The sequence below is a fragment of the Rhinatrema bivittatum genome, chromosome 16, assembly GCF_901001135.1.
Source record: "Rhinatrema bivittatum chromosome 16, aRhiBiv1.1, whole genome shotgun sequence".
Taxonomy (NCBI): Eukaryota; Metazoa; Chordata; class Amphibia; order Gymnophiona; family Rhinatrematidae; genus Rhinatrema; species Rhinatrema bivittatum.
Window position 1 is genome coordinate 27,803,070 of NC_042630.1, and position 27,815 is coordinate 27,830,884.

General features: G+C 52.4%; 2 protein-coding genes across 3 annotated transcripts; both read left to right on the top strand.

The window, feature by feature from the left end:
- Positions 1–582: 582 nt before the first annotated feature.
- On the top strand, positions 583–19,639 carry EFNA1 (ephrin A1). Its single transcript, XM_029580267.1, has 5 exons — positions 583–757; positions 13,665–13,960; positions 15,328–15,393; positions 16,243–16,293; positions 17,569–19,639. Exons 1-5 carry the CDS (start codon positions 666–668, stop codon positions 17,682–17,684), a joined length of 621 nt encoding a protein of 206 aa, XP_029436127.1. The 5' UTR covers positions 583–665; the 3' UTR covers positions 17,685–19,639.
- A 2,492-nt stretch (positions 19,640–22,131) lies between these two features.
- SLC50A1 (solute carrier family 50 member 1) lies at positions 22,132–27,477 on the top strand. 2 transcript variants are annotated; one of them, XM_029580265.1, is made up of 6 exons: positions 22,132–22,285; positions 23,792–23,869; positions 24,220–24,343; positions 24,751–24,912; positions 25,738–25,857; positions 26,136–27,477. In XM_029580265.1, the coding sequence occupies exons 1-6, from the start codon at positions 22,215–22,217 to the stop codon at positions 26,238–26,240; spliced, it is 660 nt and encodes a 219-aa protein (XP_029436125.1). In that variant the 5' UTR covers positions 22,132–22,214; the 3' UTR covers positions 26,241–27,477. The 2 variants fall into 2 exon arrangements, with proteins under 2 accessions (XP_029436125.1, XP_029436126.1); XM_029580266.1 differs by having other exon boundaries at positions 22,158–22,285; positions 23,797–23,869.
- Positions 27,478–27,815: the final 338 nt, after the last annotated feature.

Below are 27,815 nucleotides of genomic sequence, written 5' to 3' on the forward strand. Positions count from 1 at the left end.
TACAGCAGGTACAGATGACAGAGCAGATCTTCTTCGGTGCCCGTGCAGGTGTCTCACTGATTAGTGAATACAGCACTTAAGTGACAATACAATATTTCCTTTTGAGAAAATGTTTTAAAAAATGGAGCAAAGAATAGTTAACAGAGACCTGAAAGTAAGAGAAAAGTGGCAAAATAAACCAAGGAGCAGGCAGAGAGCGATGTTCTGAGCAATGGAAGCGAGAAGAGTCACACGTGTAAATCCCAAGCACAGAGAATTCAAGATTCACATGCAGGCACAAGCACCCACGTGCTGGAGCACAGAAGCAGGGCCTGCCACACACACACACACACACACACACACACCCCGGGCCACCTCCTGCTCTGTGCCCAGGGGAGGGCAGGGCTCCGGTCCCATCGCTTCGGGGCTCCGTCACCCGAGAGAGGGAAAGCAGGCACCGCTTCAGAGTGAGGCAGAGCAGGAGTCAAAACACAAGCCCTGGCTCGGGAGGAAGGGAAGGGGGAGGAGCCACCGGGCCCTGGAGGAGGAGGAGGAGTGGGGGGGGGGCGGAGTCAGTGCGCGCCAACTGGGAGAAAAGCTTCAGCCAAAGCTCTACGGAGCCAAACAGTGCCTGACTCATCCGTCCCCGAGCCAGGAGCCAGCCCGGACTAAAGGCACGCACAGCCATGGAGCTCTTGGGGCTTGCTCTGCTCTGGATCGGGCTCCGGATCGTCGCGGCAGACAGGCACACCGTGTTCTGGAACAGCTCCAACTCCAAGTAAGTGCCCGCTGCCTCCTCTTGGGCTTCAGGAGTGGGGGAGAAAAGCTGCGATCTTGCCTTGCCGGCCACCCTGAAAGGAGAGAGCGGGAGTCCGCAGCCGGCTGCAGCCCTGGGCTCTGGATGCAGGCAGCGGTTAAGCCTCTGGCACAGCTGGAGCGGAAGGGGGATGAAGCAGGGGGCTCAGCATCTGCATGGGCAGGGCAGGCAGTGACAGCCATGGGGGGAGGCTGGGGCTCCTGGGCAGCTGCAAGGCTCCCAAAGGATGCCAGGCGGCTGATAGCAGCGCTTCAACTTGGAAACTTAGATTGCGAAAAGTGAAACTGCAGCCACATCTGCACTGCACACCTGGAGAGTTGTGGTGGGTAAGGCTGCAGAGCGCAGGGGCTTCCTCGGACGGGGGAAGGTCGCAGGGCACCCAAACAAAGAGGGGAATCTGTGCTGCTGGAATGAAAGGGTCTGGTTACTGGAGTGGAAAGCCTGCCCTATACCGCCCCTTCACACCCACACGCACAGAGGGGCAGGGGAGAGAGAGAGGGGAGGGGTATGTGTCCAGCTGTGCAGTGGGGGGCGGTTTAGCTGAGTTGTGTTAAAGGGAGCGAGTTGGGAGGAGGGGTGAGTTGTGTTGTGCCATGAGGAGGGGTTGTTTTAAGATGTTGGTGGAGCGTGTGGTCTTGGGATATGCATAGGGGACATTTGGAGAGGTTGTGTTGAGTCGTGCCATGAGAAGGAATAGTGGTAAGATGTTGATGAAGTGTGTTGATTCATTGGGATGTGTGGGAGAGGGGTGCGTTGTGTTGTGCCATGAGGAGGGGTTGTGTTAAGATGTTGGTGGAGCGTGTGGTCTTGGGATATGCATAGGGGACATTTGGAGAGGTTGTGTTGAGTCGTGCCATGAGAAGGGATAGTGGTAAGATGTTGATGAAGTGTGTTGATTCATTGGGATGTGCGGGGGAGGGGTGCGTTGTGTTGTGCCATGAGGAGGGGTTGAGTTAAGATGTTGGTGGAGCGGGTGGTCTTGGGATATGCGAGGGGACATTTGGAGAGGTTGTGTTGAGTCGAGCCATGAGAAGGGATAGTGGTAAGATGTTGATGGAGCTGGTTCTGTTGGGATGTGCGGCGGGGGAAGGATGGGGGGTTGGTTGAGTTGTGCCATTAGAAGGGGTAGTGTTAAGATGTTAGTGGAATCAGTTGTGTTGGGATGTTGTGGGGGAAGAGGGAATAGTTATGCTGAGATGTGCACAGTGAGAAGGGGTAGGGTTGAGAAGTACTTTGTGGGTTGTGTTAGGATGTGTAGTAGAAGATAGTAGTGTTGGGATGCTGAGCTGGGGGGAGCTGATTATGCCGAGATGTGCAGTAAGTGGGGATGGGTGTTGAATTGTGCTGTGAGGGGGATAGTGTTGGCATGAACATTGAGAGGAGTGGGTTTTATTGGCAAGTGTAGTTGTGTTAAAAGTGTGTAATGGAAGGAGCTGGTTTTTGGATGCTGGAGGGGGTGAGTAGATGATTATATTGAGAAGCCAATGATTGGGGGGGGGGGGGAGCAAGAGATGGCATTGAGCTGTGCAGCAGGGGGCAGGGATGGGAGAGTGCTGGGATGTGCAGTGAAAGGGGGGGTTGTGTTGGGATGTTGGGGGAGTGCGTTGTGTGCGGAAGGCTGACAGACTGATTTCAGCCAGTTCAGGATTGAGTAATAAACTGGTGACGGAGGCTTGAGTCACAGTCGTTCACTGGTGAGTGTTACACACAGCCTTGGCCCAGGTGTGTTCAGGCAGAGAACCACTCCGGCAGTGCCAGGGAATGGGGAAGGCGAGGAGCAGAGAGATAAAAGCCTGAGAGAGGCCTGCAGTTCCAGGAAATAAAGATATAGGAAGCTGACCTGCGGGTAGCACAGCCCTGGATTAATGTGGTGCCAACCCCAAAATCCCTTTGTTCTCGAGAGAAGCTCACACCCCCTTTGCAGAGCCCAAAAAACATCCTGCAAGCCCAACCAACCATGGCCGGCTGAGAGATCAGAAGTGGGCCATGAATTAAACATTGGCTGCAGAGCTCTCAAAGGGTTAAACTCTTTTGAAGATAGCTGAAAGGTAAACAAGAAGCTGGGGGGGTTAAGGAGTAAGGGAGGTCCTTTTGTCTAGGAGCCTGGAGAGGATCCAGCTGTGTCCCATTGTTTTCTCTCAAGGTTAAGCTTGGACCTGCAATGGTTTGAGGAGGTGTCTAGAAGAGGGGGGTGTGTGTGTGGGGGGGAGGGGGCAGCTTGTGGAGGCAGGGGCTTGGGCAATGGTTTGGGGCTGTGTCAGGGAGGGGGGGGAGTAGGGGCTTGTGATCAGGGTTCAGAAATTAACCCAACTGCCGACCGATGGATGACTTTGCAGCCCTTCGCCGGAGATCTTGCCACCCCCCTAAAGCTACCTTTGTCACGGGGAGACGCCGGGGCACATTACTGTCTCTCTGCTGGGCTGCTTTTCTCCCTGTGGGTCTGCGAGTGGAAGGGACCTCTCCCCAGGGCATAGAGGGCACTGCACACCCTGGCTAGACCCACAGTCACCTTGGAGATAAACATCGTTGCACTTCAGGTTTTCAGGGGCCTGACAGGTCCCAGATGGGGCACATCTGGAGACGGAGCCTGGGGAACTGACAACAAGTGCGGGGGGGGGGGGGGGGGTGGTGGATTTTTTTGTATGCTTTCCTCTGGATTAATACCAGAAAGAGATGAAGGTTGGCCCCCGGCTATGGAACCCTGATCTCTCTGCTGATTTCCTTAAAAAAAAAAAAATTAAACATTTTGTAGTCTCCTTCAAGCAAAGAGTGAAGCCCATGGACAGAAGGTCTCCAGGCTGGCCTGGTGCGATAGCATCACTCAGACCGCCACCGCGTTAGTAAAGGTGCTGGCTCCGAAAACCCTGGGGGGGGGGATTACCACAGGCAATTTTATAATTTCTTGAGAGTATGAGAATCCTGATGGCAGAAAAAGAGCACAGGGCCCATCCAGCCTGCTTGTTGAGTTTGTGCTCAGAAGGAGCGCGGTCATGCAAGTCAGTGGGGTTATGTGCATGAAAGAAGAAGGCTGCCATTTCATACAGCTGTCCTGGGACTGAGCCGCTGTGGGCCCCCAGGCGAGGGAAGAGCGCAGGGCACTCGCCCCCTTCCTGCTGAAGGGCTCTCTCCATCATGGCAGGCTGGAGAGGGGCCCGGTTTAGATGCAGGTGATGGGCAAAGCTTGGGAGGGAGACTGGCTCTTCTGAGGCTTCGCCGTGGAGTGCGCTGGCCCCTGGCGGCCAGGGGCTCCTGCCTCGCTTAAAGCCCCCCAGAGTGAGGTCCTTAGATGGGGGACGCTGCTCCTGGTCTGGATGCAGTGCTAGGGGGAGGGGCCGGCCCAGGGCTAAGAGTTCAGAGACCCAGACCTTGTTTTTTTCCTGCAGTGGTGCCAAGGGACAGCAGTTCGGGAGCAGGGAGAGGAAGGAAGACCTCCCCTTACACTGGGCCTTTTTCTCAGGTTTGAAGCTGGGATGAGGAGGTTTCCTCCCTTTCTGTTGGAACAGGCACTCTTTTCTTTTCTTTCCTGGCCTGGATCCGGGCAGGCTGCCAAGGATAAGAGAGGTGGAGGGAGCTAAGGAACCATTTCACAGTCTTAGCAAAGGGCGGGTGGCTTCTTATCCGAGATCCTGGCGCCCTCCATTGGCGGTCACTGGAAGTGCCTGGCACAGGCTCTACCCGTCCCCTCACCCACCTGAAGCATAAGCTGTGGGCCCTGCTCGGAGGAGCGGTATCTGTGCTTGGTAGGCTGATTCGCCATGGCAGCCACGGGCTGGAGCCGGGAGAGGGAGCCGTGGAAGTGCACCAGAAGGGCGAGAGAGGGGTGGCAGGAGGCTGGGGGAGGGGAACCCTGATTTTCCCTAACTTCAGAGGGGCATCAGGTGAAGGCACACCGGGGGATCCCAGCATGGAAACCCCTACTGACCCCCTCCCCCCAAAAAAAGCAGCACTCTTTTTTTTTCTCAAGATGAGTTGCTTTTAGGTACAGAAGGTAGGACCCTGCAATCTAAGGGGGTTAAACCTGGGAGCTGAAATTCAACTCATGCACAGGGTACAAAAGAGGTTACCTAAACTAGAGGGAGTTAGAAAAGTGCACTCGGCACGGGCTGAGCTTGGGAGGGTCTTGCAGCCCTGATTCATGTTTTACGTGGATAAAAGACTTTTATGTACATCAAACGCGATTTCAGCGCAGAAAGCATGCTTTGTGCATGCAACGCACGATTTCTGTGCAGAAACCCCGATTACAGGTCCCGGCACTTGGCACCACCTCAGACCAGCAGGGTGATAGTTAATGCCTTCATTTGCATGGGATTTCCACGCGAGGGTGCTTAGCAGGCCGCACGTTTTTTCACGCACGTTTATAAGCGCAGAATTCCCTGCTGTACTGCAGTCACCTTTGCACGCAGATACGACTGCGGATAAAACTGCGCTCGCTGCTAAGTCGGCCTGTAAACTGTGCCCGAGGCAGCAGAGGGTAAAGAGAGTCGCCCCAGGTCATGAGGAGCAGCACTGGGAGACTGGACATTTGAACCCTGGCTCTTGGCAGGCCGCTGCTCCAGGCCTTTTGGTTTCTGGGTCAAGATGCACAAGTTGGCTGCAGATTAGCACAGGGAGGCTGAGGGGTGGTCACGAGGCGGTGGTGGATGGGGGGGGGGGGGGGTGTCACATCCTCGAGGGATGACAGGGGTGTAACTTTTATTGGGGAGCTGAGGGCTGCTGGAGCTGCATTGATGAGGCCAGAAACACATCTACGGATAAAATACCCACCAGAGTGCAAACCTAAGGCGATCGGCTGACTTGTGACTTCAGAAGAACAAAAGCCTTCAAATGCCCACATTTCACTTAACCTAATCCGAGAGTTAAGGACTAAACACAACTAAGAAAGAGCTTTGACCAGAGGCAGCGAAGGTTACAAACCCAGCCGAGCGCAGACAAGTTCAGACTTTGTGTGGCTGTGCTGAGGCGACTTTGTGACTTGTAAACTCTGCGTCTCCTCCCCAGGCCCATCCAAGGGGGCTGTTTCTTTCCCCTAATCCCTATCCTGGGGGGGGGGGGGGCTGCTCTGCCCTCCCTGACCCTCCCCCCCCCCCCTTCACATCACCAGTGAGGTTTTGCCTGCCACAAGCTGCTCTGGGAGAGATAAGGCAGATCTGTCAGAGTGATTGAGCAGCCAAATAACCTGGAGGGAACCCAGTCAGACAGCTCCAGTTTCAGCAAACACTGGGGTGACCCCTCTTTATCTCGCTGCCTTCCAGGCAAGAACAAGAGGAATGCCAGAAACAGTAGCAACTTTTTTTTTTTTTCCTCTCCCAGCCTTTAAGCATTTCTGACTTAAAGGATCTGAACTGGATACCCTGGAGCAGAGCTCATGCAGGACCCTGGTGCAGAATGCTGGGTTCTATTGTTTCCCCGAGAGCGCTCTAAGCTCCTTATTGGAAAAAAAAACAACTATATATATATATATATATATATAAAACGCCTCCCTCCCTCTGTGCCTGTGGAAAACAAAACTCTTTATTGCGTTAAGCCCTGTTTGTATTAAGGGACAGAGGGACTCTGCCTGGGCTGCAGAGATTGCAGCTGCAGTGGTTAGGAATTGACACAATTGCGGTTTTCTATCCCAGGCGCAGATCTGGAGGACATTGACTCCTCGGGCGCTTTTTTTGACCTCCTGCCAGTTTGTGGTGCAGAGTTCACATTTCAGTAAAACCCATCGTGTCACGTTGCTCTCATCCTTGGATGGGGGAGGCAGTGATTTTCTGCCGGTTACAATGAGCTTCCGTGAGGGGCGTGCGTTTTGGAAGTTTTTAATTTATGGAGAAGGTTCTGAGTCTCACTGGACAGGTGGATCATTAACCACCATTACCTGCAGGGACAGAGGCCTGGACACTCACTACTGATTCTGTGTGACCCTGGGAGGCGGGGGTGTCACTTCATCTTCCTAATCCCAGTTCTGCCACTGACTTTGTGACCCTGGGTGAGTCGCTTTAGCTCCCCGTGCCTGGGTCCTAATCCCAGTTCTGCCACTGACTGCATGTTCTTGGGTGAGTCGCTTTAGCTCCCCGTGCCTGGGTCCTAATCCCAGTTCTGCCACTGACTGCATGTTCTTGGGTGAGTCGCTTTAGCTCCCTGTGCCTGGGTCCTAATCCCAGTTCTGCCACTGACTGCGTGACCCTGGGTGAGTCGCTTTAGCTCCCCGAGCCTGGGTCCTAATCCCAGTTCTGCCACTGACTGCGTGACCCTGGGTGAATCGCTTTAGCTCCCTGTGCCTGGGTCCTAATCCCAGGTCTGCCACTGACTGCGTGACCCTGGGTGAGTCGCTTTAGCTGCCCGTGCCTGGGTCCTAATCCCAGTTCTGCCACTGACTGCGTGACCCTGGGTGAGTCGCTTTAGGTCCCCGAGCCTGGGTCCTAATCCCAGTTCTGCCACTGACTGCGTGACCCTGGGTGAGTCGCTTTAGCTGCCCGTGCCTGGGTCCTAATCCCAGTTCTGCCACTGACTGCGTGACCCTGGGTGAGTCGCTTTAGCTCCCTGTGCCTGGGTCCTAATCCCAGTTCTGCCGCTGACTGGGTGACCCTGGGTGAGTCGCTTTAGGTCCCCGAGCCTGGGTCCTAATCCCAGTTCTGCCACTGACTGCGTGACCCTGGGTGAGTCGCTTTAGCTGCCCGTGCCTGGGTCCTAATCCCAGTTCTGCCACTGACTGCGTGACCCTGGGTGAGTCGCTTTAGCTCCCTGTGCCTGGGTCCTAATCCCAGTTCTGCCGCTGACTGGGTGACCCTGGGTGAGTCGCTTTAGCTCCCTGTGCCTGGGTCCTAATCCCAGGTCTGCCGCTGACTGCGTGACTCTGACTGTATCATTTTATCTCTCCGTGCTTTAGCTGTAATCTGGCTCTGCTGCTGCCTCTCAGTGAGACCTTGGGCAAGTCACTTTATCTCTCTGGTTGACTTAAGCTTGCTTTCTCAACCAACAAATAAGTTGTTGAGTTGTTTTTTTTCTCCTTTTGCTGTCTGCACTGTCTGAGTATCTTCAGATAACTGAGGGGGGATTTCTAGCAGATTTGCTGACAGATGATCCCTCGTCTGCTCCACTGAATCAGGAGTATGGTGAGCTGGGAATGTAAAAATCCTTGCATGTTAAAACGTTTCAGGACTGTTCTCCTCTTTGGCAGGTGGTCTTGTTGTTTCAAGATCCAGTGACTGAGTGACTGGTTGGGGGGCATGGCTGGCAGGGCACCCTCCTTCAGATAGGAGTGCAGATTAGCTCTGAGCTACTTCCAACGGGAGCTTGGCAAGCTGGAGGTACTCAGTCACGAAGACAAGTCAGGGGGGAAAAAAAAAAAGCCAGAACACGTAATTAAAAGTGGAATAGCCTGTTCCAAACAAAAAATAATAATAAATTAATTCCCTTATGCTTAGCAAGGCTGTCAGTGTTCGGTATCTTCGGGTGGGGGCGGGGTGTAGCCTGTTGCCCACCTGGGACTGGCTAGTAACCCTGGCCTCCCTGTGAACCAGTGAATATCTGGGCGCGGCTGCCTGGAGGGCTATCTCTGACCTTAGCTTGAGATCCCAAATTGTCCTCACTGCTGTAGAAGGAAGATTTTCTCCCCGGGGTAGGGGGCTGTGAGACTGAACCCCAAAGCTCTAGTGCGCCCTTCGGCAGCCTCCTGCTCTCTGTTAATAGATAAAAACCACTTATTGGAGTCATCCGAGGGGGGAGCAGGGCTTTCTGCGTATTTCCTGCAGGTAAAGTGGATTTAATTTCACTTGTGTCTCAGCCAAAACTCCAGAATACACCAATGTTTCAACTCCACAACCGCAGGGCAATTACTATTCCATGAGGCTGAAAGTCCGGTCCGTGAGGCAAAATTGCCAGCAGTATTCCCCCCTCACACACTTACACCTTTTCCCATTCATTCAGTCAGTGCTTAAATCATTCCAAACCCCTTTTTTTTTTTTGTTCTGGGTTTCTGAGGAGACATTTATGCTTACAATTGAATCTGAAAACTTCTCCTGTAATGCCATTCTTGCTGCTAAGAGCCTCGAATAAAACAAGGGTGCCGCTGTGCTGCTCGTCATCAATATCCCACGAGGGCATCATACCCCCGGCATAACTACAGCAGGGGAGTGCTGAAAAAACAGATGCATGGGAAGCCATCTTTATAAAGTGAGGGTTGTCACCATAATAAAAAGGGACTCGCCTATTTATTCTGAAAACAAAAGTAATAGGACAAAAAAAAAAAAAAATAGGAGAGGGAGGAATAAGACCCCGGAAGAGACGAGTGTTCCAGGAAAGGGATAGGCCGGGCTGTGCTGCCGCCTTTAGCAGACCGTGCCCATGAGCTCTCTCTCCCTCTTGCTGCCTTAATTGGAAGGGCAGCCATCTGCCATGGCAGGCGAGCGGCCCAGCAGGCCCACGCAGGATGGATCTCCTGCGTCATCGGAACCGAGGCCCGCGCCAGCACAGCCTGGGCTCCGACTTTTGAGCTTAGCACGACAGCCTGCCTAATTAACAGCCCAAATGCATTTATCTCTTAGCTCAGATCAAAGATGCCCAGCTGCCAAGAGCCTAATTAAACTCGGAGGATGAAACAGGCGAGCTCCTCTTCCATTGTTGAATTTGGAAAGAGAGCTGTTGTTTCAGAGAGAGGATGCTCTGAGGCAGGAATTCGCTCACAGGCGAAGCCCAGAAGCTGACGCGGGGTGGAAAATCAACATTTTCTAGCCAGGTGGGGAGCCCACGGGAGAGAGCATTCCTGGGGCCTGAAACCCTTCGGCTGGGTGAGAGATTGTGCTCACTTGGGGAACTGGTCTCAAGCTGGCAAAGCTGCCAGGACTCGGGTGAGCAGTACCAGGTCAGCAGTACCAGGGACCGGCTGCCCCCGAAGCTGTCTCATCTTCTGTGGATTCATGGTGACTTTTTATAGCCGCCACAGCTCACCCAGCCCCACTTTTCATGAAATGTAATAAATCATTAGGAAGATGTTACCTCGGGGCAGGAAACCCCCCCCACATCGAGCAGAGCCTCTCGCTAGATTCCTCCCAGCCTTGTGCAACTCAGGCTCTCACTGGATTCTTCCCAAGTTACTCACAGGTCAATCAAGTAAAGTGCAGCCGCGTTTACCCTGCTCCTAACCCGCTTTCTACTCACTTCCCGGCCGCGTTAGCCCTTCCTGCGATCCAGAATCCCCTTTAACCTACTCTTACCGCGTCCTTAAATCCCCGGGTAACCCCTTCCGCCCGCGGCGTGTATATTGCATGCAAACGAGCGAATTAGCTATTCCCTACCATCCAGTAACCCGCGCCCCGACTATCGCTTTTTTACCCTGCCGTTTTGCCGCGCGTTTAACCTGCTAACTTACCGCCTACCCTTACCCCTGCGTTAGAGGCAGGGGTAAGGGTAGGTGGCAAACTTTCCCCCAGCCCCGCTCACCTGCCCTGGCCGCGTCCATGGGTGCTGGTCTCCGGGGCAGCCCCAGTCCTCTCCCCTCCTCCCGAAGCAACAAAAGCGAAAAAAAGTTGCAAGAGTTGCAAGAGTCCTCTCTCCCCTCCTCCCGAAGCAAGGCTGCTTTTCGCGCCTTGCTTCGGGAGGAGGGGAGAGAGGATTGGCAGTGTAAAGCGACGAAGCGACTTACTTTTTTTGCAGCCCCCCTCCGGAGACGGACATCGGCGACGACGACCGCGGCTCCCCTGCCTCCAGCTGCCCGCGAAGATAGACGCATCGCACGGGCGAAAGCGGCCCCTGTGCGTGCAATTGGGCCGCTCAAGATGTGACGTCACGACTTTTGGCATCACGGCATGTCTCGGCTGACAATCCCGAGCGTCGGAGAACCGTCCACTTCCTGGTATCTGTCATTTCAAATGTCATTTCAAATGACATTTGAAATGACAGATACCAGCGTGTCCGTGAAGCGTTAGGCCCGCGCACCCAGGTTACTGTATAGGCGCTGTATAGCGCTCTATACAGTAAAATGGGTTGCGCGGGCCTAACGCTTCACGGACGCTTCTTAGACGCAGCTTGCATTTGCAAGCTATTTACATACAGGATCGAGTGGTAGGTGAGCTGCACTGTGCGTGCGGCAACCGCGGGTGCGCCGGGCACTAACGCAGCTCTTCCTACCACTCGTTACTGGATTGACCTGTCAGGGAGAAATCAACTCCCTTGTAGGCAAATGGCAATGCTCTGCTTAGAGGCAGTGCCCCGAATGACCCTACCCTGTGACTTTTGGTGCCTAAAGTATCCCTTTGCTTTGAATGCTTATTGGGCTTGCGAGTATTTATTTATTTATTACTTTTATATACCGATAGTCTTGTAACAAGTTACAAATCACTTCGGTTTACATTGTAACAATAACCAGCGCATAAAAGAACGCATTACATTAAATAAGGAAGTACAAACTTGGATCATAGAACTGAAGTAACCAGGGAGATAACTTGAAGAGACATTGACCGGCGAGCCGGATTATGACTTGGTTTAATACCCGGGGTTTAAGAAGAAAAACATTGGGATTAGGACTTATGAGAGAAAAATGTATGTTTGTCTGTAAAGAAAGAGAGCTGCTTGCTAGCAAAACGAAGGTCTTCTATGCTATGCTGCCATGTATGGCATTGGCTATACATGGTACACAGGTGCATAGGGGTGCCTGCTACCCTACAGGAGGAAATGCATTTCCATTTCTCCTGCAGTGCACCTCATGCAGTGGCAGCTACTGCCCTTAACAGAATGCATGGGGGTAACCCACACGGAGCGGCAGTTACTGCCCTTAACAGAATGCATGGGGGTAACCCACACGGAGCGGCAGTTACTGCCCTTAACAGAATGCATGGGGGTAACCTGCATGGAGCGGCAGTTACTGCCCTTAACAGAAGACATTGGGTAACCTGCATGGAGCGGCAGTTACTACCCTTAACAGAACACATTGGGTAACCTGCATGGAGCGGCAGTTACTGCCCTTAACAGAAGACATTGGGTAACCTGCATGGAGCGGCAGTTACTGCCCTTAACAGAAGGCATGGGGGTAACCTGCACGGAGCGGCAGTTACTACCCTTAACAGAATGCATGGGGGTAACCTGCACGGAGCGGCAGTTACTACCCTTAACAGAATGCATGGGGGTAACCTGCATGGAGCGGCAGTTACTACCCTTAACAGAAGACATTGGGTAACCTGCATGGAGCGGCAGTTACTGCCCTTAACAGAAGGCATGGGGTAACCCACACGGAGCGGCAGTTACTACCCTTAACAGAATGCATGGGGGTAACCTGCACGGAGCGGCAGTTACTACCCTTAACAGAAGACATTGGGTAACCTGCATGGAGCAGCAGTTACTGCCCTTAACAGAAGGCATGGGGTAACCCACACGGAGCGGCAGTTACTACCCTTAACAGAATGCATGGGGGTAACCTGCATGGAGCGGCAATTACTGCCCTTAACAGAAGGCATGGGGTAACCTGCACGGAGCGGCAGTTACTACCATAAGAAGCTTGCTGGGCAGACTGGACGGACCATTTGGTCTTTTTCTGCCATCCTTACCATGAAACTATGCAGAGTTTGGCTTCTTGGCTTCCAGTTCACTTTTTGCTTGTTGAGGGTCTTGCTGTGTTTTCCATGCGTGTCCGGGCTAAGGGGTTCTGCTGGCCCACAAGCAGTGTCTGCCTAGGGATCTGTAGCATGTCCAGCTTGTTCTCTTATCCCAGCTGGAGGTGTATTGATGTTCCTCGGCTCAGTGTCTTCTCCTAGGTGGGGATTTTGCTTTTGTACCTGGTATTTTTTTGCTGTTATGGTTCTGCAGGTTTGCTACGTAGGTGCAGTGTGTCTTTTTTTGCAGGGTTTTGTGTTACTTCACAGAGGGCCTGCTAGTGGAGGGAGTTGGTGTCGTCATTATTGAGATGGCACCAGAACTCGAATTTTCTTTTTTGCAATGTGAGTAGTAAAGGGAAATGTCCCAATTCTGCTCTGCACCCATTGCTGTGTGTGGGTGTGGAGGTGGAGCATCTGTTTGCAGATCTGGAGGTGAAGGATTTCTGTTGGGGTTCTGTGTAGTTTGAGGTTAATGATGGATCTCGGGCTTTACTCCTGTACAGGAGAATTGGTTGAATGATGCTATCCAATAATTTTAATAGCAGTTTTACTGGGGGGGGAAGGAGGGGGGTCCTCTGTCTCTTTCCCTTTCTCTGTTTCCACTTTAAGGCTCCTCCTGGCTTGTCCTTTTCTCTGCTGTGGACAGTTTAGGTCAGAGCCAGCACTGACCGAAGATCTTGAATCAGGATTAAGTACATGCACTTTGTGTGTTTGTGTACATTTTCCTCAGTCGCAGAGAAGTCATAGGCTGCTTTGCACATGAATAACTTCTGATATCTTTTCATTTCTTTGTCTTCTTTCAGCTCCTTTGCGGCTCCCACAGGGGGCGGGAGGCTGGTGGGGGATGGGATGGGAAGAGGAGCTTCTCCCATTTCAGGGCGGTGTTTAATTAGGTGGCGAGATTTTCGGAGATTGTTTACCTAATGGCTGTATCAGCATGGAGTGGAGTCTTCCAGTCTGGCCGAGCTGGGGTTAATGAGGGCTGTGTGACAACCAAAGGGACTTAGGACACCCCAGGGGTACATCAACAGAATGCCAGCTGGGATAGTTAACCTAAGAGGGGGGGCCTAGGCCGGAGAGAGCAGGTCCCACTTCTTCCTAAAGTGACCAGTCTGAAGGGGAAAGAGCTGATGTGTCCATCAGAGGGTCACAGTCTCGTTCAGAGCGGCATACGGGGAGGAACTGAGGTCTTGGGTCTGTTCACCGTTCCCTGAGCCGAGGTGATCGGATGGGTCTTGATGTGCATTCCCTCCTGACCCGGCCCTAACTCTCCTGGTCTGTGCTTCCTCCCTCAGGTTCTTATGGGACGATTACACCGTGGAAGTCCGGCTCAATGACTACTTGGACATCATCTGCCCGCACTACGAGGAAGGCGATTCCCCCTCCCGCACCGTGGAGCGCTATATCCTTTACCTGGTGGACCACGAGGAGTACGCCACGTGTAAACCCCGCTCCAAGGACCAGGTGCGCTGGGAGTGCAACAAGCCCTTCGCCCTGCACGGGCCCGAGAAGTTCTCCGAGAAATTTCAGAGGTTCACGCCCTTCACTCTGGGCAAAGAGTTCAAGGAAGGGCACAGCTACTACTACATCTGTAAGTTCCTCGTGGGCTCTGACTGACATGAGATGAGGTGGAGCCTTAGCCAGTTCTAAACCGGAGGTGGAACTAGGGGGGAAACCGTCCTGCACTCATCATCTCCAAAATATACTGCCACCCCCCGCCAACACATACAGGCCGATACAGTAAAAGTCGCGGGAGAGCGGGCGAGCGCCCGCTCTCCTGTGCACGCAATTCAGAAAAAAAAATTATTCAAATTAGGGCCCGTGGTGAAAAGAGGCGCTAGGGACACTAGCGCGTCCCGAGCGCCTCTTTTTGGACAGGAGCGGCAGCTGTCAGCGAGTTTGACAGCCGACGCTCAATTTTGCCGGCGTCGGTTCTCAAACCCGCTGACAGCCACGGGTTCGGAAACCGGACACCGGCAAAATTGAGCGTTCGGTTTTCAACCAGTGAGCCGCGGGTCGATTTTACTTTTTTTTTTTTTTACTTTTTGATTATTTTAACTTTTGGGACCTCCGACTTAATATCGCCATGATATTAAGTCAGAGGGTGCACAGAAAAGCAGTTTTTACTGCTTTTCTGTGCACTTTCCCGGTGCCCGGAGAAATTAGCGCCTACCTTTGGGTCGGCGCTAATTTCTGAAAGTAAAATGTGCGGCTTGGCTGCACATTTTACTTTGTTTCGTGCGGGTATAACTAATAGCGCCCGCAACATGCATTTGCATGTTGCGGGCACTATTAGTTTCGGGGGGGGGGGGGGGGTTGGACGCGCGTTTTCGACGTGCTATTACCCCTTACTGAATAAGGGGTAAAGCTAGCGCGTCGAAAACGCGCATCCAAACGCGGGTTAACAGTGCTGTATCGGCCTGATAGTAATCAAAAGTGCTTGGGCGCCCTTGTCCTTCATCATAGGTAGCTGCTCCTTTCCAGGCGACTTGTTCCTCTTCTGTGGTGTTGGCCGCCGTTAGCCCAGTTTGGCCAGTAGCTGCATGTCAGTGCACCAAGACTGGGAAAAGTCTTTGGAGCCGATCGGACACTGCATAAGCCTCTGTCGGAGACGACCCCCCCCCCCCCCGGGACACTTGCTCTGCATCGTTAATAAAGCATGAGCAACCTACCTGCCACAGACCAGGTCTGATTACATGAAGCTTGTCTAAGCTTTCTTTTAAGGCGAACACGTCCCAGAAGCATCAGTCCAGACTGGAGCTGTATTGTGCTTGGGCTGTCAATGAGCCCTCTTGGTGTGGTTGATGGGCTTTGCCCTGGACCCTCCCATCCTCCACACTGTTATTCGTTTCTGCCTTGGGTGAACTTGGTTTTCTGGACAAAAGGAGAACATTTGACTTGTTTTATTGCCCCCTTTTTTGGTAACCAATATTTATTCCTTTTTTTTTTCCTTCCCAGCCAAGCCCATCCACCACCATGGAGAGTACTGTCTGAAGCTGAAGGTGTTCGTGGGCAGCAGATCCAGTAAGTGTCCCTCCTACCATGGCCGAGAGTTTTCAGTTAGTTCAGAGGAGGAGCTCCTTTGCCTCATCCTCAGAGCCCAGCCCCTGCCTATTGGATGCCTGCAGCTCTTCCTGCTTCAGCTTTTGAAATAGTTGGTGCCCACAACACATGATTATGTAAGAATATTCGGCTCCAGATGTTCTGGACCTTCTATAAGGTTTTTTTCTAGCAGAACTGGTGGAATGGGTGCATTTGTCTAGTCATTTCCGGTCCGATTTCCACAGTGCCCCTCGGTAACGCATCCAGAGAAAGCTGCCGACCATGTCCTCTTGCCCTCTGTGTCCGTTTTGTAGAACGATTCCCCTTTACTGGTCAGATCTTCTAAGCGTGGCGTTCCCCAGCCTGTCCTGGTGACCCCCACAGCTCATCAGCCCTTTCAGACTGCAAGCCACTGGGTCTGCAGTGTAAGCGCATCCATGATGGATATCCTGAGAGCTCTGTGGGGTCCCCAGGACAAGCGCGAGAAGACCCCCAGGTCTGGGGGGTCCGCCTGGCTTCTTTCTCCGTTTGTGTCCCAGCCAACAGGAGGAGAAGTGAAGCTACAAATCTCACCGGTGCATTGGTGGTCATGTTTAACGGAGATCTTCCGACATTATTCCTTGTAAAAGTATTTTTCTGCTAATTCGGAATAAGACAGGAATGGAAGGACTGCCTGGGTAGGGGGGGGGGGGGGCGAGGGGAATAGTCTTGCCGAAATTTGGCCTCAGTTGAGTAAGCAGGAGGCACTGCGACTTTAATATTTTCTTTGTTAAATTGATTCTTACAGAAAGTTTGCCTTCATTGAGCATCCTTTTGCTTTTCTTTCCCCAGCTCAGGCACCTCCGCCACATGCACATACGCACAAGGCCAGGATACAATCAGGTGCGTGGGCAGGAAACTGTGTGTGTGTGTGTGTGTGTGTGTGAGAGAGAGAGAGTGTTTCCCGATGCCGAGATACCAAAGAGCTGCCTCCTGGAAACTTACCCACCCACCCACCCAAACCCAGCTGGCTCTGGCATTTGATGGAAACTTTTACATTAACTTGTTGAATTTTGAGACTTCCTGCCATCTTCTCCCCTACCTCCCACCATCAAGAAGGGGCAGGCTGAGCCAGTCCTGGTTTGGCTCCCAGTGCATTTCATCTGGTCCATGGATGCACTGAGAGTCCGACCAGGACCTGTTCAGCCTGCCCCTTCTGCATTGGAGCTGCCTGGTCAACGGGCCGAAGATGGCAGATACTATTACTACCATTTATCATTTCTAAAGCCCTCCTAGACACATGTAGCACTGCACAGATACACAAAGGCAGCCAAGACTAACATACATGACAAATAAGAGTCTATGGGAAGTGTATTTATTGTTGTGAGGTGCTTAGGATTTAAAAGCAGCTTTCCAAAAGCCAGAAAGGAAACACGATGCACTGACTCAGGGAGTCTGTTCCAGGCAGACAGCACAGCAAAGTGGAAAGCAGAGAGTTAGGAATCCGTGGTGAAGGAGAAGGGCACAGGCAAGAGTGACTTGTTTGATGAACAAAGTTCACGAGGAAGAGCGTAGGGAGAGAGGAAAGAAGACAGGTAATGAGGAACCACATTTACGAGCGAGTAGGACCAGCGTGAGTGATCTGTGGAAGAGGCTGGGGAGCCTATGTAGTTACTCACGAAGAGGAGTTACATGGTCACAGCAGCACTGAAGGAAGATAATTCGTGCAGCTGAATTTTGAAGAGAGGGGATGAGAGTGGATGAGCATTTTTTGGGAGCGTGTTGAGAGAGGAAGGGGAGGATTTTAATGATGCTATGGAGGAAGAAATGATATGCTTTAGCAGTGCTTTGGATGTGTGTAGAGGAGCGAGAGGCATCAAGAACGACCCCAAGATTACTGGCCAAGGGAAGTGGGAGGATGAGAGCAGGAGCACCATCCACAGAAACAGAAAAAGAGGGGAGACAGTTTGGGGGTGGGGGGGGGGGGACACCAAGAAGTCCTATCTAGTCTATCCTGCACATATTACCCAGCGGTGCTACACGGACCCACGCCCAGGTGCTACAGTTGCCGAACAATCCCCCACCATTAAACCGTTTTTGCACAAAAAAAACCCCAAAAACGTAGATGGGAAGGGGTTTTCATCAATCTGGCCTTTTCGTTTCCTCTCCCCACCACAGATGAACCTGCTGAAGCTCTACCGGGGATCTTGCGAAGCGTGGGCCGCGGCTCGGCATTAAGGTCCACGCCCCTCTCCTGGTGCATTCTCCTACTCCTGCTGCTGCCTGCACTGTGACCGCTGCCGGAGGCCACGTGGGACTGACGAGAGAGCCAAGGGCGGAAACGTGGCGCCGGGTCCTGTCCACCGTCACGGCCCATCACAAACCAGGGTGGCATTCAAGAGCGCACGGGATCAAGCTATCAGTATTAACCACAGTCTAAAATGGGCTCAGTCGCCAAAGTAACCCCCTCCCTCCCTCTGCAAATCTGATGTTAACGATATGTGTGCGCACTGGCCAAAGTGGTGAGAAACGAGACACTTTCAAAACCAGTTGCTTTTGACAACCATGAAGACGTCAGGCCAGCCCAGAGCCGTGCTCGGTGTGAGCAGATGGCCGCCGGGGTTTTTTCTTCCTTCTGACGGAGCTTGGGAACAATTGGACAGCACTGTCCTGCAGGCAGGCACGTGTGCTTTGAAAAATCCTTCCACCCCCCTTTGTGCACACGCAGACGTGGAGTGCTCCTCACTGCAAAGTGCTGCGCTCTCCGAAGGCAGTTAAAGAGTGACTTTGTGTAGCAGTATTCTCCTTCTGCGTCCCCCGTTTGGAGCGGCTGCTGGCCTTATCCAGCCAAAACGGGGACGGTTGCGAAAGCCTGAACTCTGTACAGTGTAAAATAACTTTTTTTTAACGTGTTTATACAGAAATAATTTATAGAGGTGTACCATGTAATGATCACCGTCTTGACAAAAAAAATTGTACTGGAAGACCGTGCTCACAGAAGAAAAATCTCCAGGCCTTTTTGAAAATCCCTCCCCCATTTCTTTTGTATTGTTCCTGCTCTCTTGTTTCAGGGTTTTCAGAGCAATTCTATCTCTTGCCAAAGAGCCAAATTTCATATTGTTATAAGTAATATCCAGTCGGGAAGAGATTGATTTCACAGCCTGCAGGAACAGTGCATACGCTACAGGAATACTTTCTAGAAACAGCAGATAGCCTCCGGGAGCTCTTGCTACAGGTGTGTGCAGACAGGGTGGGTGTTCCTGGAGTGTATTTCATCGGGGTTTGTTTGTTTTTTTTCCCCCTTTTTGTATACAGTACCTCCTGTTAGGTAGAAGGTGGAACATGACACTGAGAACCGGGATTCTTGGTCTGCACTGTGCGACTGAGAACAAGTCACCTGGTGTCTCGAGTGAAACTATTGCTCCTGTCAGCACCATGTCCGGCCCATTCCCCGTGGAAGAGGCTGAATGTGGGCTTCTGGTCTGCTGCCGTTATGTATCTGTTTGACGAAAGACATGCCGTGTACAATCATCTCGCTTAAAATGGTGAACGGGATACGATCAAATCCCCTGGTGAATTTGTCTCTCCGCATTTTTTCCATGAATGAAACATGAAAGAATTGTGTTGCTTCCACAGGGGCTAACAGCGGAGGACTGTTTGCTGGAGACAATCCGGGATAATTTAGTCTGGGTTTGACTGTTTTGGTACTGATTGGGGGGCAGCATCATGCAGGAGCACAGGAAGGTGCATGCAATCCACCAGCAGGGAGCAGGGCTCTGAGTATTCTCCTTTCCAAGCCATATGAACAACATCCTCTTTAAAGATTTTTTTTTTCTCTATATTTCATAAGACAAAATAAAGGTTTTTAAGGTTGCAGAGGACAATCACTGTATAAAATTCCTAGAGTGAAAATTGGTATTGATTACTTCTCAGACATGGACTCCAGGCTCCTCACCCTGCGGGGGCAGAGGATTTCCAGCCAGACTGTGATCTATAATTGAGCATGTAAGGGAAGGGTATTCGCCCTACTCCTGGTATGCAGCATCGAACACTAAAGCTTGTTCTTTAGCATTACCTGGGATATCATTTGGACATTTTTCTAGGTCTCCCTTCATGCTTCCCTACAAGCTGCTTTATACTGTATAAAAAAATGTACATTTGTATAAATATCTGTAAATGAGAAACTTTTTATAAAACTGGATTTTTTTTTTATATTGGTCTGAAATAAAATGCATTTGATTAAAATGGCTTTCTCCTCTGGGGGATCTTTTCCAAAAGTCTCAAAAGCAATTTCCTCAGCTAACAACAAAGAGAAGAGTCAAGGATCTCCTCCTTTTTTCCTGGAGGACGAATTTCCAAGCAGAGTCATTGCAACGCAGGTGGCAGAGGGCATGCATGCTATGGAGGTTGGGGGGGGGGGGTGATGTTATTGGAAGGTGCCTTCTCCCTTCATTCGGATCTTGTGAGTCAAAGCAAATTGCATTCAGGTTCTGCAGGTATTGGTGTTTCCCACCACCAAGGATTGTCCTAATTGTTCTTCACATCTTTTAGGCTTTTCTCCTTCCCACTGCCATGCAGCCACCCACATTCTATGAAGAATTTCACATACATACCTGCACTATAATTTTTCCAGAGGAGAGGTCACCAAGAAAGTTGATTTTATAGTTCAAATAGAAATTAAATAATGAATTGAGTGTTTTAATGGCATTCGCATAATAAAAGAATCTCCCTTCCCCAAATAACCCAGATTTGTACAGGCAGATTTTTCTGGTCAGTATTCTTTTGTTTGTAACACAGAAACATTTTTGTCGAGGTGAAAAAGCTTCATTTACTAGCTCTTTAGTAATTTTCTTCCTTCGCATAGAAGCAAACAAGTGAAAATCAAGGCACGTATTTTTGTCAACATCTTTCTGTTGTCCTGTTCTTACACTGCAAGCAATTTTGGTTAACCAGTAAAAAGTAAAACTAGAGTGTGTCTTTTTTTTGCCATTGTTACTATTTTACGGTTACGCTAGATGGAAGAGTAGGTGGATTGACAAACACTGTGTTGAGCAGATCTCAGGATCCGGTGCTGTGGTATATGTGCCAGAAATGGAATGAAATTAAAATGACTTCCTCTCATCTATATTACTCAAGGCTGCCTACCAGTCTCGCAGTAGTTCGCCCCCCTCATAGAATTCCCTTGTCACAGAAAAAAAAAAAAAAGTGGTCATCAGGTAGGATCCCAGCTAGATCTCCTGTCACCCTCTCATGCCACTCCTGAGCTGCTCGCCCCTGGGTTTTGTTACTGCATTCCCTGGGAAATATCAGCATTGAAAGGTTTTGAAAGCTCTTCCTTGTTAGCCACACCCATGAACAGCGGGGTGCAACAGTGCTGATCATCAGCAGAATTTGACACAGGCATCATTCTGGAAAATAGGGATATGAGAGAAACAACCACAGAAGAGACCTGGTGGGAAATATTTTTCTAAAGAGGAGACAAAGAGTGTGAGACAGGTAAGTGAAACACTACCTGCTGGGCTCCAAGCACGATGAGCCCGCAGTGTCACCTGGCTATCCGTAGAAGGGGCCTTCTTTGTGGGGACTGATGGATATTTGGGGTGCTGGGCCAGTGTCGGCTTTGGTGAGGTGTAGTTTTGAAGAAGGTCAAATCTCCCCACCCCAACGTTTAATCTACTTTGTGGGATCTACTGGATACTTGTGACTCAAACTGGACTCTGTTGGAGGCAGGGCGCTGGACTCTGTGGACTGATTATTTGGAGGCGGAGGATAGTTGTGGTCAGAGTCTGGGCTGGAGTTTTGGAGAGTTGGGGGGGTGTTTATGAGTTTTGGAGAGTGTGTGTGTTTCTGAACAAGAATCTGGGGAGGTGATTTTGGAATGGAGAGGGGTTATGGTTTGGGAGATGATTTGGGGATCTGGGTAGGAGGGGGGTTATGGTTTGGGAAGGTGATTTGGGGTAGAGGTGGGGTGGGTGGGTTAGGTTCAGATTCTGAGGAGGTGATTTTGGGATAGTGGGGGTTATTGCCTGGGGAGATGATTAGGGGTGGGGTGAGGTCATGATCTGGAGAGTTTATTTTGGGGTAGGGGTGGGGGGGGGGGGGGGGTTATGGTCAGATTCCGGGGAGGTAATTTTAGGATGAAGGTGGGGGTTATGGTTTGGGAAGGTGATTTTGGAATGAGGGTAAGGGATGGGGTTAATGGTCAGGAAAGGTTATTTTGGGGATGGGGTTTATGGTCAGGGAGGTGATTTTGGGGTGGGGGAATGATTTTAGGGTGGGAGATGGGTTATGGTGACATTTTGGGGAGGTTATGGTGTGGAGAGCTGATTTTGGGATGAGGGTAGGAGAGTGTTATGGTCTGGGGAGATGATGGTCGGGTGGGGTTATGATATGGGGAGGTTATTTTGGCGTAGAGAAAGGGATGGGGGTGGGGGTTATGGTCAGATTCTGGGAAGGTGATTTTGGAATGAGGGTAGGCATGGGAAAGTTATATAGTAAGATTCTGGGATGAAGGTAGGAATAGGGGGTTATAGTCTGGGGATGTAATTTTGGGTTGGGGGGGGGGGTTTATGGCCTAGGGAGGTGATTTTGGAATGAGGGTAGGGGATGGGGATTTATGGTCCGGGAGGTAATTTTGGGGTGGGGAATGGGTTATAGTGATATTGTGATTTGGGGGATTATGGTCGGGGGAAGTGATTTTGGGGGTGGGGGGCGGGAGGGTTAATGGTGAGATTCTGGCTGTGCGACATTTGCAGGTTCCGGTTCCGGCTCCCTCCCTCCTGCCTCTGTGGCCGGGAGGAGGAGGAGAAGGACGAGAGGGGAGCATGGCGGACGCTCTGGCGCTGCTCTCCGGGGCCTGCGTGCTCTGCACCCTCGCCATGTTCTCCGCCGGCCTGTGAGTGCCACCGGGGCGGGGAGAGGCCGGGGATCGGGGCCCGGGATTGGAGGGAGACGGCGAGGTCTGCAGCGAGCCCGCGGATCGGATCCCATGAGTGGAACCGGAGATCGGGGCCTGGGAGAGGGGGAGGAAGAGCGGGCGGGAATAATACCGCGAGCTCCCGGGGGGGTGATCGTCGCTCCGCCCGAAGGATGTTGCGAACACCGGAGAGGGAGGGGGGAGCAGGAGGGCGGCAGCGTTTGTCCATAGGGGCAAGGGGTCCGCGCTCTCTTCCCCCCCCCCCGGAGCCGGGGAGCGCTGAGTTCCCTCCCGATTTAAAAGGAAACTCCCCCTTTGTGGGAGGGGTTGAGGAGCACCTCTGCCCATTTCATGTCGTGAGAAACCCCCCCCCCTCCTTCTGCTAAAACAGGACAGAGCCACCAAGATCCTGAGCCCCCCCCCCTCCTTCTGCTAAAACAGGACAGAGCCACCAAGATCCTGAGCCCCCCCCCTCCTTCTGCTAAAACAGGACAGAGCCACCAAGATCCTGAGCCCCCCCCCTCCTTCTGCTAAAACAGGACAGAGCCACCAAGATCCTGAGCCCCCCCCCTCCTTCTGCTAAAACAGGACAGAGCCACCAAGATCCTGAGCCCCCCCTCCTTCTGCTAAAACAGGACAGAACCACCAAGATCCTGAGCCCCCCCCTCCTTCTGCTAAAACAGGACAGAACCACCAAGATCCTGAGCCCCCCCTCCTTCTGCTAAAACAGGACAGAGCCACCAAGATCCTGAGCCCCCCCCTCCTTCTGCTAAAACAGGACAGAGCCACCAAGACCCTGAGCCCCCCCTCCTTCTGCTAAAACAGGACAGAGCCACCAAGATCCTGAGCCCCCCCCCCCCTTCTGCTAAAACAGGACAGAACCACCAAGATCCTGAGCCCCCCCTCCTTCTGCTAAAACAGGACAGAGCCACCAAGATCCTGAGCCCCCCCTCCTTCTGCTAAAACAGGACAGAGCCACCAAGATCCTGAGCCCCCCCTCCTTCTGCTAAAACAGGACAGAGCCACCAAGATCCTGAGCCCCCCCCTCCTTCTGCTAAAACAGGACAGAGCCACCAAGATCCTGAGCCCCCCCCCCTCCTTCTGCTAAAACAGGACAGAGCCACCAAGATCCTGAGCCCCCCCCCTCCTTCTGCTAAAACAGGACAGAGCCACCAAGATCCTGAGCCCCCCCTCCTTCTGCTAAAACAGGACAGAGCCACCAAGACCCTGAGCACCCCCCCTCCTTCTGCTAAAACAGGACAGAGCCACCAAGACCCTGAGCCCCCCCTCCTTCTGCTAAAACAGGACAGAGCCACCAAGATCCTGAGCCCCCCCTCCTTCTGCTAAAAACAGGACAGAGCCACCAAGATCCTGAGCCCCCCCCTCCTTCTGCTAAAACAGGACAGAGCCACCAAGATCCTGAGATTCTCCCCCCCCCCCCCACAGCCTTTAATGTTCATTTATTCTCCTGACTTTTCTCCTCAGGGCAGATCTGCGTAAGATGTTCTCCACCAGGAGTGCCGACAATATCCAGTTCCTGCCTTTCCTCACCACCCACCTCAAGTAGGTAGGAGCCCTGTGGGGCGACAAGCGAGTGTCCCTGGTCCTCCCCTGAGAAACTGTGAGTTGAGCAGTCCCAAGCACAGCAGACCCCCATCCTCTAACTGTACACAGCACTGTACAGTCCCTGCTCCCAAGAGCTTACAAAATAGCCGAGAGAGACACAAGTCAAGTAGCGTCACCTCTCCTAGGCCATTCCTGCGCTTCCTCAGGACTTGGCAATCCGGCGTCCCGGAAGAAAACGCGCTAGGACTCCAGCCTCACATGAAAGTGCAGGCCCCTCGCTAACCGCCTGCCTGCAGTCTGTCTGCTCTGCTCACAGCTAAGGCGACGTTTCTGCTCTTCCTCCATAGTAACCTGGGCTGGCTGTACTATGGGTACCTGAAAACCGACTGGACACTGATCATCGTGAACAGCACCGGGGCATTGCTGCAGACTTTATACATCTTCGTTTACTCCTTCTTTACCCCAGAGAAGGTACCAAGCGAGGGGGCGGGGGGGCATGCTAAGGGTCATTGCTGTTACCTTTTGTGTTCCCTGACTCAGGGCTGAGTTTTGACCAAGTTTATCACCACTACAGCTCGGTCACTGCACCCCCTTAATCTTATGCTAGGGTAGCTCTGCTGGTCCAGGAAGTGTGGCGGGTGGCCTTCAGGGCAATGGTACATCCCACCGCAGGAGGCTTCAGGACCGAGCCTTAATCTCTGCCCTGCCACTGGCTGTGGTTCAGCTTACACGTGCAGCGGGTCCTCCTGTGCAGGATATTGCCTGGTTCATATTAATCGAGCCCCGGGGTGCTACAGCAAGGGAACCGAGATCCGGATCGGTTGGGACACGCAGTCACTTATATTGGGACTGGTTTTTGGGTTTTTTTTGTTCTCTAGTGCTCTGTCCTGGTGAAGATTCTCCTCTCGCTGGGGGTGCTGGTCCTGGGCTACTGCTATTTCTACCTCAGGATCCCGGAGCTGGATGTCCGCCTGAATCAGCTGGGGCTGTTCTGCAGCGTCTTCACGATCAGCATGTATCTCTCACCAATGGCCGACCTGGTGTGTACCCACCCCCCCCCCCCCCCCCCGCCACGGGTTATTCAGCAGCAGCCGTCCCTTTACAGCTGGCCCAAAAGGCTCAAGCAACAGCCTCTAGGTAATTCAGGGCTGGCTTGTGGGTGTCAGTTTAGGCTTCTGTCACTGGAACTGAGCCATCCCTTTGCAGAGCAAGAAAGCCATCCTCCTAGTGAGCTCTGCAGAGTGCAACTTGCTGCCTTCAGATCTCATCCTCCTAGTGAGCTCTGCAGAGTGCAACTTGCTGCCTTCAGATCTCATCCTCCTAGTGAGCTCTGCAGAGTGCAACTTGCTGCCTTCAGATCTCATCCTCCTAGTGAGCTCTGCAGAGTGCAACTTGCTGCCTTCAGATCTCATCCTCTGCTAGAATTTCCCAGATAACATATAATCACGCATTTTAGGAATCAATGCTGTGCACCTTTTATCGTGGTCACACCCAGGCCCTACCTTCTTTTTAAACCTCCTGTCTTTTCTCCTTTTATTTGAATCGTGTGCATATTGCTTTGGCAGCGAGCCCGTGCTTTGTGTGCATCAGCCCAGTGCCCATCCTGGGCTCTGATGGTGATCGCAGCGGAGCACCACCCCCCGATTCTCCTGGCTCAGGTGGAGGCCTTCACGTCCCAGGGCTCTTAAATTCAGAGCTTCTCGGGGCTTCTCGGTTAAGACCCTTGAAGTGCTGCCGGCTCAGTTGAGGCTGAAATGGCCTCTCTAATTTGGCAGAGATTTGATGTGAACGGTCCCGCGCTGCTTGGAGACTCAAGACAATGCTGCAGCTGTATTGAGAATTCCCCCGCCTGTATCTGTTTGCAGGCACAAATCATCCAGACCAAGTCCACCAAGTGCTTGTCCTTCCCGCTGGCGGTGGCCACGTTCCTGGCATCCACCTCCTGGGTTTTGTATGGCTGGCAGCTGGCTGATGTCTATATCATGGTAAGTGATGCCCAGCGGGCAATGGCACCGGCTCCCTTCCTCGCATGTCTCCAGCTTGGGGCCACCACTTGGCGTTCATTACCGGGTGCCAAAGATTTAGTGGCTCCCCCAGTCTATGAAAAACCGGGCCATAGCGCAGTTTTCTGTATTTGATGCACTAAAGCAGCAGCAGCAGCAGTACCTGTGGGAAGGGGACTAGGCTGTGTGTGTCCCCCCCCCCACCCCCGAATCGTTCCTTCTAGGTATTCATTCTCTCTTTTGCTCTTTCCCGTTTGCAGGTACCCAATGTGCCAGGAATATTCACCAGTCTCCTGCGGTTCTGGCTGTTTTGGCAGTACCCTGCAGAGCAGAACATGTACTCGTACAAGTCCCTTCATGCCTGAAGGCTGCTGGCCGGGGGCCCTGTCCTGGCAGCGAACCAATGAAGGAACCGCATAGGATCCTCTGAAGGGTGTAGTTAGGAATCTGACTGCCACGCGATTGTGGTGGGAAACGGGTCTGGCACTATTGGGTGGTGGCTGGCTGTACCCGCGACACATGCCGGGGCATTAGGGGGGCAGGAAACGGGTGCAAATTCTGTGAGGTGGGTTTGCTTCTGCTGCTAGCTCGGACGGCTTTCCTCGGCAGTGCCTGCTCCCGGCCTCCGAGGGGGAGTGGGGGGGAGTGGGGGGGGGGGGGGGGCGCGCTGACGGCAGCCTGCAAGAGGCAGGGCCACAGCTTACGAGTACTGGTGGCAGATCCACAGTACTACAACGGAGAAGGGACTTTTAAGTGCTGTTACAGCGTTTTCCAAAGACGACAGGGCCTGGAAGGGGGGGCAGGAGTGGCACCAGTTCCATAAAACACATTCAGAAGCAACGCTCTGCCTGAAATAAAAAACCAGATCATTGATCATTGTATCAATATATTTGTATACGTAGATTTTTGTATAAATTCAAGATCTCCAACGAGCAGGCAGGAGCTTGGGCTCCTCGACAGCTTTCAGCTGAGGATCTGCCGTTACTGGATGCACACGTGATGGCCGGTGCCTGCATCTGACGCTACCACTCGAGTCTCCCCTGTAGATGTCCATCATGGCAAAGGGCAGGATGACCCCCAACCCTGAAATTTTCTGTTTACCTGGAGCTGAACCCGAACCGAAGTGATGGCGGGCGAGACGTGGACTTGTGTTCCAGCGAGAGCACAAGAGTTTCACCTGGCCGGGCAGTCCCCGCTGTTCCCTCTGGAAGGGAGTGCAGGCACCGCGGCGACCCTTCCTGAGCCAGGGTTCGCCAGCCGTGGAGAAAGCGTCTAGAAGCGCGTGGTGGGCTGGATCTCCTGCCAGCCGGCAGGGTCAGCTCCCAGGCATTACTCTTTGCCGCCTTGGTTCAGGGGAGGGGGGTTGTAGGATGTTTCCACTGGAGAGAGTCTCTCCTTCTTTAATAAAATGGTGTCCTGGCCTAATTTGCTGCTCCCCCCCCCCTCACTACTGTCTGATATTCAGCACTAATGGGACCAAGCAATCGCACAACAGTGAGCCCAGAGAGTTATTTTTGTAGCATTGTTAGTATATTTTACGGTACATGCCTTCCGATTTGCATCTTTTCTGACAATAAAATCCAACTGCTTTTGCCAATTTCATTCATTTGGTGTCATGGGTTCTTTATCCTCCCTTTTCTTTCCGCGCAAGTGCTGTCGGTTTACTGTTTTTAATTTCCAAGCCCGCAGGAAGGGAACTTATTTCACCCGGACCGATTAATCCTGCTCACCAGGAAGGTGAACGGAGACCTCAGGCCCATTATGGGGGGTGGAATTCAAAGTTGAAATCATACATTTGGGTGGAAAGGACGTTCTAGGGCAAGGGGCTGTGGTACGAGGCGGCGGAGAGAGATTCCTTAGTTAGTGGTGGTGGAGTTGGAGACCAAGTAGAGTTTGTGAAGGTAACGGGCAGCCCAGCTCGTCTGCCTCCTACTTTCAGA

Excerpts from the sequence above, each read along its gene's own strand:
- EFNA1 (XM_029580267.1), top strand. The coding sequence starts at position 666 with ATGGAGCTCTTGGGGCTTGCTCTGCTCTGGATCGGGCTCCGGATCGTC. Across the intron at positions 758-13,664 it reads TGGAACAGCTCCAACTCCAA|GTTCTTATGGGACGATTACA; the intron begins GTAAGTGCCCGC and ends TTCCTCCCTCAG. Across the intron at positions 15,394-16,242 it reads GTTCGTGGGCAGCAGATCCA|CTCAGGCACCTCCGCCACAT; the intron begins GTAAGTGTCCCT and ends TTCTTTCCCCAG.
- SLC50A1 (XM_029580265.1), top strand. The coding sequence starts at position 22,215 with ATGGCGGACGCTCTGGCGCTGCTCTCCGGGGCCTGCGTGCTCTGCACC. Across the intron at positions 22,286-23,791 it reads GCCATGTTCTCCGCCGGCCT|GGCAGATCTGCGTAAGATGT; the intron begins GTGAGTGCCACC and ends TTTTCTCCTCAG. Across the intron at positions 24,913-25,737 it reads TCTCACCAATGGCCGACCTG|GCACAAATCATCCAGACCAA; the intron begins GTGTGTACCCAC and ends ATCTGTTTGCAG.